Source organism: Microtus ochrogaster, linkage group LG2 (genome assembly GCF_000317375.1).
Source record: "Microtus ochrogaster isolate Prairie Vole_2 linkage group LG2, MicOch1.0, whole genome shotgun sequence".
Lineage (NCBI taxonomy): Eukaryota > Metazoa > Chordata > Mammalia > Rodentia > Cricetidae > Microtus > Microtus ochrogaster.
Window position 1 is genome coordinate 48098437 of NC_022028.1, and position 16980 is coordinate 48115416.

The 16980-nt window shown below is 45.6% G+C and overlaps 1 protein-coding gene across 1 annotated transcript in view; it reads right to left on the minus strand.

Annotated features, from left to right (window-relative positions):
* Trappc10 (trafficking protein particle complex 10) overlaps positions 1–16980 on the minus strand; it is a 68997-nt gene that overhangs the window by 30499 nt on the left and 21518 nt on the right. The window contains exons 4-9 of the mRNA XM_005360282.3: positions 12914–13110; positions 10250–10445; positions 7066–7177; positions 3612–3859; positions 724–870; positions 32–146 (exon numbers count right to left, since the gene is read on the minus strand). Of these exons, the coding sequence (XP_005360339.1) occupies positions 32–146; positions 724–870; positions 3612–3859; positions 7066–7177; positions 10250–10445; positions 12914–13110 (1015 nt within the window). The remainder of the gene's footprint in view (positions 1–31; positions 147–723; positions 871–3611; positions 3860–7065; positions 7178–10249; positions 10446–12913; positions 13111–16980) is intronic.

A 16980-nucleotide genomic window follows, 5' to 3' on the forward strand; every position in this document is an offset into this window, starting at 1 on the left:
AGCCCCCGCTGGGCTCCAGCAGTGATCATACCTGTTTCAGGTCTCTCAGCCCCTAATCCCGCCAAAAGATCAACTGTTCTGTTGAGATCTTCTGAGTTGGGGCCCTTTTCCGACACAAGTCCACACAGGTACCCTAAGGACTTTAGCTGTTGAGGGAAACCCATAGTTCGAGTTCATTTGTTGTAAGTCAGTAGGCAATCCACAAATGTAGTAAATATATAATCCTGATGCCTGTTCATTGTGGGAAAAACTTAGCTTTCTTATCTAAATGGTCTGAATTTTACAGCACCCCTTATGGGATTGCTGCCAGCTCACACCTTTTTCAGGTTAGTTCCAGAATAGAGCTGAGGTTGTGAATCCACTCCCTGTCATTCAGATAACTGTGACCCACTTTTTAAATAATGGCTCTATGTGCACCCCTCCCCACTGTGCCCTGCTCCTGTGGTCCACCCACAACACACACTGGCCCATACCTGCATTTCTGCAGCCTACTGCACCTCTTACCTGCCCATCCCTGACACTGACACTGTCTCACTTGTCACCTGCTAAAGGAGCTGACAAGAACTAAGAAACTCCGACCCATGGCTGTGTTCAGATGCACTGTAAGGACGTGAGAGTATCCAAACTAGTCTAAATAATCAGATTTCTCCTAACAGCCCATGCTATCTGCCACACAGGCACCCTTAGAGACAATGCAAACACTTCACACACAGTAGCAGGTACCTTTTCCATTGCATAGCTCCACAGTCCCACCATGTGGGCAATGTTGGAGTCTATCTGTGCCCGGTCACAGCAGCCTTCTATCCTCTGCAACACCTCCAGACAGCTCAGGAATACCCAGCAATCTAGAGCACCGGGTGGGACAGAGACCTACGAGGACAGAAGTACGTGCACATGAGGATGCTCTCAGACAGTGTAGCACAGCCATGACCCACAAAGTTACAGAAGGATAACCTATCACACGCCACAGACAGGAGTAACCTGTGTACAAACGTATCTGAGTCATGTGTCTGGTGACAATAAAGGACTTAGTTTGCATACAATTTTCAGTTACATATTTTAAAACCTTATTTGGAAAAGTCTATGTGAACTGGAGAGTTGGCTCAGCAGTTAAGAGCACTTGCTACTCTTCCAGAGGATTCAGGTTTAATTCTCAGAATTCACATGGTAGGTCAAGACCACCCATAACTCCAGTCCCAAGTATTCAATGCTCTCATCTGGCCTTTAAGGGCACCAAGCACACGTATGGCATACAGACATACATGCAGGCAAACACTCATACACAGAATATAAACAAATAAATGCCTACGGAAAGCTATCACCTGGCTCAGGACCTCAGGTGACTTTGTGGGCACACTAAGAACAGACTGTTCAACAAAGCAGAAAGGACATCAATGACATTCAATAGCAACAGCTGAATGCTTTACAACAGATCAAAGCAGTGTTAGAATTAAAGAATTCCTATAGCTTAGGCAGATACATACTACAACATGCACCACAGACTCTATTCAACACTCCAAGTTTACCTGGAGCATCACCACCACAACTGGTGACAGCCCCAGGAAGGCCTCTGGCCCACAACCAACTCTAAGTGCACTTTCCCCTGATGACTGACATGGTTTATCTTGTAGCTGCTATCTCAGTTTTGGTGAACATGCTACTTGGATCTACTCAAAGTGAAACACAAGTGAATCCTGCGCTGGTGGCATGTGAAGGCCACCTTGTGCTCATGAGACACACTCCCGACAGCCTCCTTTAGATCCCCTGAGCCCAGAGAGTGTAGAGGCTGGAAAGAAGTCGGGGTGCCCTCTGTGTCACTATAGATGATAGCATGGTCAGTTTCTGAAGGGTGAGATTACTCACTTTCATCCTAGCATGGAAAAGCTCCCTTCATGGTTGCACGGCTTCCATCAGAAGCAGGCACGCTAAGGGATCAGCACTAGAACCCACAAGAGCATGCCCCTTGGGATGGCAGCATCCCTACCTCCCACACTAGGGTGAGCGGGGAGGCATTATCACGACAGGCTGCAAGTCTATGAGCCTAAGTGAACATACCATTTCCCCGTACACGCTGGAGACCCTGGAGAGGAGAGCACAGAGACCCACTAGAGCAGGGTTCCCCCACCAAGTATCATCACAAGTGTCACTGTAGAGAACTAGTTCTCCTACATACTTGATTACATAAAAGAAAAATAACTTGGTAAAAATAATTGGATTAAAAAGAAAAAAAGGGGGTACCATGGAGATGCCTTAATAGGTAAGAGTGTTCCCTCTGAAAGCATAAGGACCTGAATTCAAACCCCAGTACCCACATAAAAAGCCAGGCATGGCTGCACATACATAAACTCAGTGATGGAGGTTGGAGGGCAGAGACAGATAGATCCTGGGAGCTCACTAACCAGTCACCCTAGCCAAAACATTGGGTTTCCAGTGCAGCGAAATTCTTTCAATTGTATTTTATGTGAAATATGTATATCTATACACCATGTCTGTGCCTGGTGCCCAAGGAGGCCAGAAGAGGGCACTGGATCTCTTGAGACTAGAGTTATAGATGGTTAAGAGCGGACGTGTGAATGCTGAGAATCAAACTTATGTCTTCTGGAAGAACAGCCAGCACTTTTAACTGCTGAGCCATCATGGCTCCAGCCCTAAGAGACTCTGCCTTAAAGAAATAAGGTGGAGAGCAATAGGCACAACCACAAACACGCACTCTCCTCACACATGACCACAACGTGCATAAAGCTTTTAAGATTATTTCAAAGACATGTTGGGCCTCTCATTTAGTATTGTAGGGTATAAAACAAAGTTATTGTATTATGAAATACTGCCCTACCAATATTTTAGTGAACAGAGCAAATTTACATCTATTTCTTGAATCTGAAGTGTCTCCCACAGGCTCATTATTGAACTAGCCTCCAGCTGGTAGCTGTGTTACCTTTAGCAGATGGGGTCTAGCTGGTGGAGGAGGGCTCTGGGGCAAACTCTTGAAGGTTATTGACTGGCCCCTGGTTCTGGCTTGTTCTGTTTCCTCATCCGCTGAGATGGGAGGAGCCTCCATCAGACACTCTCCTTACTATGTAGGGCTGAAAACCTCTAGAGCCGTGGGCCATTCCCTCTAAGCTGAAAACCTCTAGAGCCGTGGGCCATTTCCTCTGAGCTGATTCAGTCAGCTGTTCACAGCAAGGGCATGTGGCTGACATGGCTCTCCACAGGCTCTCTGGGCCTTACAAGGATGATCCCTTGGGAAGCCTGCAGCAGGTCATGGGATGACAAGCCCCTGGGCATGGATGATGAAGGTTATGTAATAATACCCTATGGCTCTGGGTAAGACACTTTGGAGGTTTCAACTGAGAAATGTGGATCTGACATCCTATGTATGCACATGTGAAGTTTCTGGGCAAAGAGGCCTCTGAAACACCATCTTACTGAAGTATGCATGGCTCCAGGCAGTGAAGAGATCAGTACCCCTTAGGTGAATTACTCTCAAAAGAATTAAGATACTTCTATCACTTCAGGTAACAATTCAACCCCTTCCTGCCACTCATTGGCTTCCTCACGTACTCATTAGGCCCAACACTTCCCAGGGTAAGTGGGGAGAGGAGCCAACTCACTTCTAGGAGCTTCAGCTCCTGCACACAGCTGTGCAGCAGCTCCAGAGCACGCTGAGCCACCTCCCATGGCCGCTGCAGGAAGAGGAGCAAGGTGCACTGGCGGGAGAAAAGGTAGCTTCGCAGGTCCAGCAGTGTGGCTTCTTGCCTCTGTATCAACTCACGCTTCTCCATGTCTATGGGCTTACGGAGCACCAGTCCATTCCAGCTCTTCACCGGCTGGCAGAAAAAAGTCAGCCAGTTGGCACCATCTAAACAAACACACACCATGAAAGATGCTGACTTGCAGGCACTTCACCTAACTAAAGTTCCTGCCCAGACCACCAGGTCTCATACAGGAGCAGGCAGCTTTCCGACCAGCTACCACTCCCCTGCCCCACCAATCACCTAGTGCTTTGGGATGGGGTGGCTCCTGTAAGTACACCCATTTGGATCACGGCATTGGTGGTTGAACAGAGTACATAGCATCCTACCATGCCCAAGAGGTCCTGTGTAGGTATACAATGAGTAAGGCAGTGACAAGCCGTAGAGCTGGGGGCATCTCGTAGCTCCTCCTAGCAGCTCCCTGAGGGGAAGTGCTGGAGGACAGGATGAAGGACAGGGAAGAGGGTGCAGCAACCAGGGGAAAGGCAATTCCTGTCAGCTTCCCAGCAAGGTCCCCAGGTCTAAATTATAGCCTTGATACTAAATATGATCTTAAAACAAAAATCTATGGTGCTGGAGAGATGGCTCCATGGTTAAGAGAAACTGCTGCTCTTCTAGAGGAACCAGGTTCAAATCCCAGCACCCACACGGCAGTTCACACCTGTCAGTAACTCCAGTTCCAGAGGATCCAACACCCTCACACAGACATACATGCAGGCAAAACACCAATGTACATAAAATACAAATAAATCATTACATAAAAAAGAATCTATACTAACTCATTTCATCTGTATGATTTAACCTCACAACCACTCCATGCTCAACCTGGTAACTGACATCATACAACCCAGCTTGTAGCCTCCCTGACCACACCCACTGTGATCACCTAAGTGGACCTGCTGCATCAAACTTGGTGATACCACACAAGCAGTTCGCTTTGTCAGAATTTATGGTCACTGTCATGTTCTATTTAGGCCTCTGGGCAAATGACACTTCCCAAGAGGGGTGGTCTCAGACATCCCTTTTCTCAAATCCCTTCTATGTCCATGACTACTCCTGCTGCAAATGGAGCTGATCTCACTCATGTTCAAAAGGCCACCCCACGAGAGCAGGATTCTGCACTGCCCCTAACTGCGTCCAGAGGTGCTCCAGAAGTCCATGATGAGGCCATCCTTTCATTCCGCTACAAAACTTGGCCTGGGCTTATTTTTAGATTTTAAACTGTCCCACATTACTTAATTAATTAAGATTTTGCAGGGCAAGATTTCTCTGTGTAGCTTTGGAGCCTGTTCTAGAACTCATTCTGTAGACCAGGCTGGCTTTGAACTCACAGAGCTCCACATGCCTCTGCCTCCTGAGTGCTGGGATTAAAGGCATGCTCCACCATGGCCCAGCTTTTTTTTTAATTGAGAAAAAAACAAAGAAATTGTGAGAAGTATAAGAACAATTTTATATTGAAAAGAAGTGTATATATTACATGGATATATATTAGAAAAATAAATGTGAGAGGGCTGGGGAGATGGCTCATCAGTTAAGATCATTGGCTGCTCTTTCAAAGGACATGGGTTCAATTCCCAGCACCGGCATGGCAGCTCACAACTGTCTGTAACTCGAGTTCTGGAGAATCTGGCATCCTCACACAGATATATATATACAGGCAAAACAACAATACACATAAAAAAATAAATCTTTAAAAAAATAAATGTGAGAAACAGTTCCTCTAGTTTAATTAGCAAATGTTTTACTTTGGTTATAGACTGGTATCTAGATATTAGCAGAGTAAGGCATCCAAACTATTATATAAGGATTGGTCTGGACTAGGGGTCAATTAGCGACACTTTGAGACCCATCTCAGAACCACGACAGGCCCAGGTAAGCTGACTGTCCTAGTACTTCATCATTCCGCAGGTTCTCATCTGTTGCCACAGTCCCTAGACATCACTGCTTCCCTCAGACACAATGACAAGGTTCTTAAAAACATGTCTAGCTTTGCCTGGGGATTGGGAGGGCAAGGAAAAAACAACCCAGGGGAGATCTGCACCCACGCTTAGGAGACAGCTCAAATACTGTGCATCCTTTAACAAAAATAGCTGGGCATTTGATTGGATCTTTGGAGAGATGCCATGACAGTGCAAACAAGAAAGAAAGAGAAAATGTCTCAACAAGGGACTGAAGAGATAGCTCCGTGGTTAAGAGTGCTTGCTGTTCTTGCAGAGGACTCGAGTGCAGTTCCCAGCACCCAGATCAGGTTAGCCCACAATTACTGTAACTCTAGCTCCAGGGGATCCAATGCCTTTGTCTAGCTTTCTTAGGTACCTGCATGTACATGTGTGTATACACAGAGGCATATATGCACATATGGGTAAATTTTAAAAAATCTTTTTTCTAAGAGTCTCAACATATGTTACTGTCTCTATCTAAATAAACAATGAAAACAGGATGACTTATTTTATTTATTACTATTATCAAATTTTTTTTGATCACTTGTTTTTTGCAAGACAGGGCTTCTCTGTGTAGCCCTGGCTGGCCTTAAACTCAGATCTGCCTGCTTCTGCCTCCTAAGCACTGGAATTAAAGGCATGCACCAGCACCACCCAGGCAGTTCTTTTATTTGTGTGTATATGTGTATACCTGTTTGTATGTATGCACATATGTGCATGTGGAGGCCAGAGACCAGTGTTGGTTATCTTCAATCCCTCTCTCATTTTTTAGGGCAGGGTCCCTCCCCACCCCCGAATCCCAAGCTTGCTGAATGGAAGAGTGGCTGACCAGTGAGCCCCTGCCATTGGACTGCAAGCACACACCAGCACACTCAGCTTTCAGATGAGTTGTGGGGATTCGAAGTCAAGTCCTGTGCTTCACCGAGTGTGTGTATGAAACAGTGCAAGCTCTTTACCTACTGTCTTTCTCCCAGGCTTTCAACTGCTTTCTATGTGTTTCCATTGTGGTAATTTTGTAATTTTAAAAGAATTTAGAACTACTTAAATGTTTGACAGTTCAATGGTGCTCCTGGATAGTGTCACAGTAAGCTCACAGAAGGAACGCTGAGGGCCGCAGACAGAGAAGGACATCTACTCTCCTTAGAACTATGTAACCTGAAAGGAGCTTTGTAAGTGCTTTTACTACTTGAGATTCCTCAAAAAGTGACAATGAGTAATTCTTAATTATCTATTTTATTTCCAACAGGAATGAGAGTACCCCTTATAATTTGCATAAATAACAGCAAATGATTAATTACAGGACAAACAGACTAGCTAAATGAAAAGTAAGGGAACTGCTGAGCAATGGCTTAGTGGTTGAAGCATCTACTCACCCCCAGCTCCAAAGTTGACCACATACTGTGAGAACAGGGCATCCAGCTCGTCGTACTGTACCAGGGCATCTTCAAACTGCTGCAGCATCTCAAAGACAAAGGCAAGCTCCTCCTGTCACCAAAAACACCAGTCAGTTCCTAAAGCCACATCAGCCATGGAGAGCAACAGTGCTATCTAGGATCACAAAGCCTCTATAGCACATCAGCCCTCACTCACATAGGAGGATGGAGAACACAAGGGAGAAGGAAAAGCCAAGGCCAGGTCTAGCCTTCCAACAGCACTGGACATAGCTGGTCACAGTGGTACCCATTACCCGAGTTACATCATAACCCAGTCTCTGGCTCTTCCAGGTCCACAGCTGCCTCTTCTCTTGAGCTTCCTACTAATCTCCACACAGCTTATTTTTTGGCCTCTCCCTAGATGTTTGTGTCCCCTGTTCAGACTTTTGCTTGAGGCCCTAGCACTTCTGACCCCTGGTGCCGTCCTTCTCCACTCTGACCAGTTTACAGTAGATTCATGAAAGTGATATGTGGACATCACCTTGGCGCTGGTGTGTGCAGCACAAACAGCTGCTTAGTATTCGTTGAATGAAATAACAAACAGGGATGGCCAGGGGCCAAGTTCCTCTCCCCCCACCCTGACCCCAATTTCTATCATTGTAACTACTGTAATTTGCCTTACTGTAAAGGAAAAGTCAGAGGGTCAAACACATCTGTGTAAATCCACACTGAAGCACTCAGATCCACTCCATGTGGCCGCAATCACTGTTCTTACAGCCTGGAGCACCACACGGCACTCAAGGGAAAGGGATCAGGAACACAGATGGAACCCACAGCCCACTTCAGATCCAGACTCCAGCCTCATCAGCCCTTCCAGCTGCAGCTGGGCTGACCAGAAGCCTGGGCCTTGGGTTCCTCATCTGGTTCCTTACCTGGATAGTGGAGTTGTTCCCTCTGTATGAGGATTAAATTCCTGTCTGCAAATGCAACACACTCCTGGCACAGTAACGAGGTTGTGCATTCAGCTGTTACCTGTAACCCAGAGGGGAGCTGCAGGAAAGCAGCTAGCTTGACCTTTGAAGCTGAGGACCCCTCCAGTTCTGTGTCTTGCTGCCTCTGAAAACACTGCTAGACAGTGTCTCACAGACACTACAGGATTCTCCCGACTTCTTTCCTTCCTTTCCTTTCCTTCCCTTCCTTTCCTTCTTTTCTTTTCTTTTTTGTCAAGTGCTTTTCAGGCTGAACAAGAAGTTAATCTTTTTCAATTGTGGTATTAGATTTTTCTTTCAAGATAGGTTTTCACTATTTGGCCCAGGTTAGCTTCAAACGTGTGATCTTTCTGCCTCCAGCCTCTCTAATACTAGGATTACATGCCTGGCTGGCGTGCACCAGCTTACCTATACAGCAGTGTAAAGTACATCCACACTTAATAAGCAACATCCATAACCTTTTCATCCCCTCAAGCTGTAGAGCTTGGCCATTCCTTTCATGGCCTGTGTGGAAACAGGCTACTCCAGGAAGCTGATCTAGGCAGCAGCATGCAGCAAAGCCCTGTGCAGGTTTCTTTCACAATGGCATAGGTTGGGCTCTTTCCTCATTCCCTCCATGGTTGCTCTCTTACTTTTAATCTGAACTACTTTCAGATTTATAAAAATCTGTTGCAAAGAAAACGATGGTTTGTACAGAATTCTTCGTCAGTTTCCCGCCACACTGACACCTCATGTAACTGCAGTACCATTCTCAAATTCTGAAATCACTGTTTGTACTAAACTATTAACTACACAGCTCTGACTTGAATTTCATGAAATTCATTCATGCACCTAACTCTTACTTTATGTATATGGATGTTTTGCTTACATGTATGTCTGTGTACCATGTGTGTGCAATGACCAAGGAGGCCAGAAGGACGTGTAGGTGTCAGTTACCCCTTGGAGGTGGACTTATAAACAGTTGTGAGCTGTCATGCTGATGCTGAAAATCAAACCCAGATCCTCTGCAGCTAGTGTGCTTAACTGCTGAGCCATCTCTTCAGCCCCTGTATCTTCATCCATCAGTCCACCCACTCTTCTACCCATTCTTTCATCTATCTATCCACACACCTATCCATCCTCCACCCATCCATCCACTTGCCTCCCCAGTCCATCTAACCATGTATCTATCCATCCATCCACCCATCCCATCATGTATGGTTCAAACTGACCTCTATCCTAATTCCGGCAATTTGTCTTCATCTAGTCATTCCCCTTCCTTGTCTGGAATTCCTAGACTAAGCTTAATAAGCTTCAAAAGTGAGGAGACAGAGCCATTAGAAAGGTGTCTACAATCATATAGAGTTGGATGGTGGTGTCCCACGCCTTTAATCCCAGCACTTAGGAGGCAGAAGCAGGTGGATCTCTGTGAGTTCAAGGCCAGTCTGGCCAACAAAGTGAGTTCCAGGACAGGCTCCAAAGCAACACAGAGAAATCCTGCTTTGAAAAACCAATAAATAAATAAATTATATATATATGATAAGCACACTCAAATCTCCTGACCTGTGCTAAACCTTAGATGCTTCAGAATAAGAAAATTCAATTTCTAATCACGACGGGTCTTCTATTTATTCAAAATATTCCATTTCTTCAGCAATGAATACATGGCTGATATCTAAACATGATGCTTATGCTTTCCCAGTCAAAAGATGGGGGAAAAGCAGAGTCCTAAGAGCAAGGGTCCTGTGCCTGCACTACTACAGCACCGCATCACATGGAACCCAAGAATTTTCCCCTTCAAAAACAAAAGGCTGATTGCAAACAACAATTCAAAAGCCTAAATAATTTGGTGAATTCCAGTAAAGAACTGGCTTAACATAATCCTTTACTGGAGCCTGGAGCTAGGGATGCTCCCAGAAAACACCCTAAACCCCAGTGTCTGGACAACAGTGAACCAGCACACCCATATCAGTCATTCTCCAATGCTGGGCGCCTCTGCCTAACTCACAGCAGACTTTAGAAGCCCCTGTGTCCAAAAAAAACAAAGATGAGTTCAATGAGGTGGGGCAGTGTTGAGCTGTGAGGCAGCAGGAGACCCACAGAACTCACGGTCATCTGCTTACAATGGAAACACCACTCTGGGCTCCACAGCTGGCTCTGAAAGCCAGTAGGAACTAGCCTGAGAGCTGCCTCCCGCCATCAGGAGAGGCCAGTACCTGAACCATGAAGTATTCACAGAAGCTCCAGCCCGGCTCTGTTCTCTTCTCCCTCAAGGTCCGCATGTCATCCTCAAACTTGCCAAGGTTTTTGGTAAAAGACATGAGCAGCAATGTCCTGAGTTTGGTCAGGAAGGCATTCCAGGATTCCTGAGTTCGAGAAGAGTCTTTCAAGGGGTCAGAGAGCACAACACACCTGCAAAGACACGAAGGGCAGGCTGGGAAAACCTTGGGACAACACACTGGCTCAGCTGAGCCTCCTTCCCAAACTCCCCAGAGCCTCTCCTGCTTTTCTTCTCCCATCAGTGAGAGCCCTCAGGGAGGGGCCAGAACAGGGCGCTGCTGCCTGTGCAGGAAGCACTGTGAGTCTGCAGGGATGGGGTCAGAGTGGGACTGAAGAGGAGTGGCCCCTGCAGGGTGGTTGTGACACAGAAGCCACAGCACCCTCAGTTCCCAATCCTCGTTCTCACATGCCTCACAAACTCCACCAGCTCCTCATGCCCTCAACTCAGGGTGGGAGAACCACAGTCCAACTGCAGCTCTGGGCTTCACCTCCCCTCACTCCAGCCTGGATTACTGAACATGCCATGCCCTCCTCCTCCCTCCTAATTCTCTTCTTCACTTGCCATCTCTTCTACACAGAACCCACTCCACTGGTCACTGAAGTACATCCTGGGAGACCCCTGCAGCGAGCCCTAGCCCTCCCCGTAGATCTGCTTCTACCACCACACCATGACTCTGTAAGGACAACATTAAGACAAATGACAGACAGGTGTGATGTGATTTAACTGCAAGGAGACTGTGCCCATGACGCAAATAAACCTAAACTCAGAAACGATTTTAAAATCTTAATGGGCATTAACAGTTTTCCTTAAGAAAAATCTTATTCAGTTGCTAGCAAACAGCAAAACGAACCAACTTTATCCCAGCACATCCCCTCAGGGACAGCAGCTTCCATGGAACCACCAAAGAAGGTGAGGCAGCACAGAAAAGTCAGCCGTTCCTTCACCCACTCAGTAGGCACTGATCCCTCCCAGAAGGGCAGAAAGCAGGGCCAGCCCCACCTGAGGTCACCTGTCAACAAGAGCTGCAATCGCCAACATCCTTGTTGAGCAGCAGCACAGTTTCCTATACTCTCCACACTGCAGGGAAGGAACCTACAACACCATTCTTGAGGCAGGCTTTCCTCTACCAGCCCGCGGCTACCTACCTACCCAACAGTCCCCACGCTGCATCACACTATCATTCCCTTACTCCTTCCTTGGTAGGCCTTTCAACTCCCACGGTCTCTAGGTCGTCATCTGCTTGCATGAATCAGAAAGGTGGGGCCCAGCACAGCTACTATGCAAGGAATGAAGTCTCATCAGGAGACCATCAGTGTTTCCCAGAGCACAGAGCAGTGGAGCTGCTGCTAGCAGGCACATGGGAGGAGGAGCTCCACGGAGGGCCTCATACACTGATGCTATCACCATCTCAAACAATCACTGAGTCAGCATCTGACTTAGCAGTATTTGCAAAGGCTTGAAGAATGCACAGAACCTATAGCCACACAATTTCCCTTTAAGGTGTTTATCCTAAGGAAGTAGTTAAGGACATTCACAGTATCTAAGCTGGAAAGACACATACAATGTTGTCTAGAATAACAGTAAGCAAACAAGAGCCCAACAGTCTTTGAGGTGTCTAGAAATAACATATGGCTTATTAATGTAATACATTATAATGTACTGACTAGCAATTACGGGGCAGAGAACTCACAATATACTAAAGTGACAACAGCAGCCATCAATGTTGCACAGAATGACAACGCTCTAAAGACACACAGAAAATGCTCTGCCCTAGGCTGCTTTCCCACTTACTTCATGTAGCCTGCCTGTACTTCCTGGCTCATCCCCAACCCCAGCACACCTCCCTCAGGCTCCCAAAGCAGGCTGGCTATACTCTTATAGGTTCTTGCAGCATGGGAACATTCCACTGAAGGTAGTGACCATGGAAATGACAACCTGTAGCACCAGGACAGGGTCCAGGCTCCAGTGCAAATCTGTGAGACCCGGCTATCAGCACATGAGTCAGCACAGAGCCAGCTGACCAACTGGGCACAGCAGTGCGAGGGAGAGAGAAGTTCGAGCAGGCACAGATGGGCAATAAGCCACTGTAACAAAGGGATGAAGCTGGTGTTCTGCAACTTCCTTCCAGGAATTTTTAACAAGTGGACTATAAACAGAGAAATGTGTGTCCCACAGCTGAAAAACTGTTTAGGGAACTCTACACTATTCAAGTACTGATCTTCCCCAGGACAACTTAGCCCAGAAGCCTCTCTCCTTAGGCTGCACACTTAGAGAAGATCTGCAAGGCCAGGAACTGCAGAGAATGGAGGGGCTGGGAATGGTATCCAGCACCCCTCTGTAGTTTTCTTTTTTCTTTTCTTTTTTTTTTTTAGTTTTTCCGAGACAGGGTTTTTCTGTAGCTTTGGAGCCTGTCCTGGCACTAGCTCTTGTAGACCAGGCTGGCCTCGAACTCAAAGAGATCCACCTGCCTCTGCCTCCCGAGTGCTGGGATTAAAGGTGTGCACCACCACCGCCCGGCCCTCTGTAGTTTTCTAGACTGGTTGAGTCAATGGTTATCACTGACATCAACCAAAAAGGGTAAAATGCAAGACACACTTACCTGTCACTCTGTTTATTACAAAAGTCATTTCTTATTTTGTCCACAATAGAAGTTCGAGGAAGGATGTTGGTTTTGTTTTTCTTCTTGGCATCATTTTCAACTACCACTATTAACCAGTCCACAGAGCTATGCGCTTTCAGAACATTCTGCCACTTGGTGAGGTCATCTTTTACCGTAGCTTTGTACACTTCAGTATCCTAAAAATAAATAAGTCACTGTGAAGGCAAGCTCTCCAATGCATGGGATATCAATAACAAAAAGACACTAGTCACAGCATGTTAAAACATTGGGGCAGCCAGGGGGTAAACTAGAATAGAGAAAAGCCCAGAGGCCTGAGCCTAAAGTGCCATGCTCAGTTTCACACCTGTCCCAGCCCCAGTACATTCTGGCACCCAAAGGCATGAGATACAGCACACAGGCTGAAGAGCTGAGGTCACCCGAGTGACACTGTCCATGAGTGAGAAGGAGCTTTGGTCAGGGTTCTGTGCCTAAGCCCCATAAGGCTGACACAGTCATGGGTCAGCCAGGAGCCTAGCCTCCTGACGGCTGCCCTGTAGCCTCTAGGAGCTCTAGGGTCCTGATCCAACCTCACGTCCCTTGACTTCTCCACATAAGACCAAGCTCCCTCAAGCTGCCCCAGCTTACAGAAGCGGCTTCACTCAAACTCAGTTCTACTTCTCTCTCCCATGACTAACCCAAGTGGTCAGATAAAGCACTCCTCGCCAACGAAGCCAAGGAGCCACAGCACAGAATTCCTCTTGTTGGTTGTTCATCTCTAGTGCTCCTATTTACCATACTTAAAATTTCATTTACACTTAGAAAACTAAAACCAAGATTCAAGGACTGGGGCTGGCTTTGGTGAAGCCCTTGTTCAGCATATGCCTTGGGTTCAACAACAACAAAAGATACCACAATTCAAAATTTTGAGTTAATACTTTTAGAAACAACTATTGTTTAACTACACATACTCCTTTTAAATGTATACAATTTATTTGTTTTTATTTTATGTGATTGAATGGATATTTTGCCTGCATGTTTGCCTGTGCACTATATATGTGTCTGGTACTCACAGAGGTCAGAAGAGAGTGTTAGGTCCCCTAGCACTGAAGTTACAGATAGTTATGAGCCACATTGTTGGTGCTGGGATCTGGATGGGCAACCTGTGCTCTTAATTGCTGAACCATCTCTACAGGCCCTCCCCTCTCCTTTAACAGTTCCCCCTCACTGTCTCAGTCCAGGGCTCTTTGGATTTTCAGCTCTCTTAATACTGATATAGACCCATGCTGATTTTACTGACTCACCAAAAAGCTCTTCTGTTTTTAGGTCCTAGGTTCAAGAAAACTTACCACGATTAAAATTTTTCTTAATCAATAATGAACTAAACAAGACAATTTCAATCAAAACTCCCAAGTCTCCTCTCCTCCCCCACTTTCTTTTCCTTTTCCTGTCTCTTGAACTGCATTTCCAGCTACCGCTGGGTAAAAACTACTCCAAATGGCAACAACTTCTAATACTACTGTGCCCATAGATGTGCAAACAGAAAATGACGTGGGGCAGCAGTTTTAAGGTTGGAAGACCCACACGGGTGGATCTCTAATGGCCTGGGTCCCTCCTCATAGCCTTCTGAGAGCACAAGGTTTCTCACAGCACGGTGACTGGTGTCTGGCCAGCAGATAGTATAGACTGTTTTAATAATCACAGCCCAACCAAGCAGAACTAGATGATATATATAAAAGACCCAGCCTCTCAACAGAGAAAAGTCTCTGGGCACACAGAGAAGAATATGTGGAACAGGGCATACCAGAATAACCATCTTCAGAAAATACATCTTACACACTTGACATACTAAAATGTGTCAGCAAAGGACTACTTCAAAAGAACAGACCATACAATAGGTAAGAAAAGCTTGATTGCCCCATAGCAGACAACAGTCAACAGAGCCAAAGTATCCACAGCGGTGTGTACACAGAACATGAAAGGGGGAGACTATTAGGAAATGGTGCCCTGCCAATTTGCTGCCCATTTAGACAAGAAGATTGGATGTCTAGCCCTCAACCCACGTTCCCACCTGAAGAAAGATAGTTTGCAGGAGGATGTCAGCGATCTGAAACATGCACATAAAGACAGGCCGCCAGGACACAAGCCACACACAAGGGGCTCTGCAGCACATGGACGAAGACAACTATTAGGACCCACATTTTACCACCACAATCTGCAAACGGAGTCACAGAGGAAAATGAAGTGACACAAAGCAGAAATAGTATGAACAAGTCTTTGGGAACACAATGCAATCAAATTAGCAAAGTTAACTGTTTCTAGAAACTGAGGTCAACCTAGAAAAAGCTAGGTGTGGATGCTCCACACCTTTAATCCTTGCCTCAGGAGACAGAGGCAGGAGGTCTCTGTGAGTTCAAGGCCAGCTTAGTCTATCAGCAACTTTCAGGCCAGCCAGGGTAACACACAGTGAGACTCTGTCTTAAAGAAAAGAAAAGGAAAGAAAAGAAAAGAGGAGGAAGAGGAGGAGGAGGAGGAGGAAGAGGAAGAAGAGGAAGAAGAAGAAGAAGAAGAAGAAGAAGAAGAAGAAGAAGAAGAAGAAGAAGAAGAAGAAGAAGAACAACAACAACAACAACAACAACAACAACAACAACAACAACATCAACAACAACAACAGGCTATAGAAGAATGAATACAAACAGAAAATTCTTGGTTTGGCGAAGATAGCTCAATGGTGTAACACTTGCCTGTAGCATATGAAGCCTAATACCAACCCCTCACAAAAATAACTACCACAACAATAATAATAATGATGACCATGTCTGAAAAATAAGACACTAAGATGTATTTAAAGTGGCAACGAGAGTAAAGTTTGCAATGTTAAATAAAGATCTGTTATTAATAAAAATTTAAGAATAAAAATTCATACATTTTAGACTAAAAATAAACAGAAGAACAAACTATATAAAAATGAAAGCAGAAATTAATTGGGTAGAAAACAGACTAACAGTAAATCAGGCTAAAAAATTGAATTTGTGGATCTCTGACAAACTAACTAATCAAGGAAAGAAAGCATAGACACACAAAGTAAAAACTAAGAACCAGGCACCCAGGTCAGAATAGACCACTTGGTGCAATTCAATGGAAACAATTTAAAACTTAACTAAGATGAGCAACTTCTAAGCAAAGCATAGTCTATCAAAATTAACAAATGGCTGAAACAGACCAATTTCATGGAATCCCGGAAACTTTCAAGGAAGGTCTCACAGGAAGATACTGCCTCAGTCTCACACACAGAACACCCACAAACTGTACAGCCAGCAGCTCCAATGCAACATAAATGGTCTCAGAAAGAAACCATAAACGGAAACTCCCAATTTTTTCATGACTCAAAGATTATATTGAGGGCCTAGAGAGATGGCTCAGAGGTTAAGAGCATTTGCTATTCTTCTAGAAGACCCAAGCTGGTTCCCCAGAACCCACATGGCAGCTTACAGCCATCCTTAATTCAATGCCAAGGAACCCAATGCTTTCTTCAGCCCTCTGCGGGCACCAAACATGCATGTGGTACACATACATAAATACATACATACATACATACAAGCAGGCAAAACAAACACATAAAAATAAATATATCAGTACTTAAGCCTCATAAAAACAGCACAAACCAGAAGTTACAGAGCAACCTTGTGTGACTAGAGAATAGAGAGCAGAGAGTCCCAAGGACTCCAGTGAGCATTCTCCAGTGTCGGGCTGAACAGGAGCAACCCATACTAGGACTCCAGGTCTGTTTTGACAGGAGAAACATGCCTAGAGCTCCAAGCACTCATACATACACAGGAAATTGAGGGGAAAGGCCTTTAGGAAAATCAACTTATATTCCTAGTGTAAACTAGTATAAAGTCTTGAGAAAAATGGGAGTAGATGCTGTTTCCTTCACAGAAGCATGTGTCCCAGTCCTACCAACGGAGAGAAGCTAGGGACATCCCAAGAAGGTCAGGCTGAGGCAGAGGTCCCCATGACCTCTCAACAGAGAAACAATTCTACCAGTTAGAACTGAAAAAGTAGAAGGC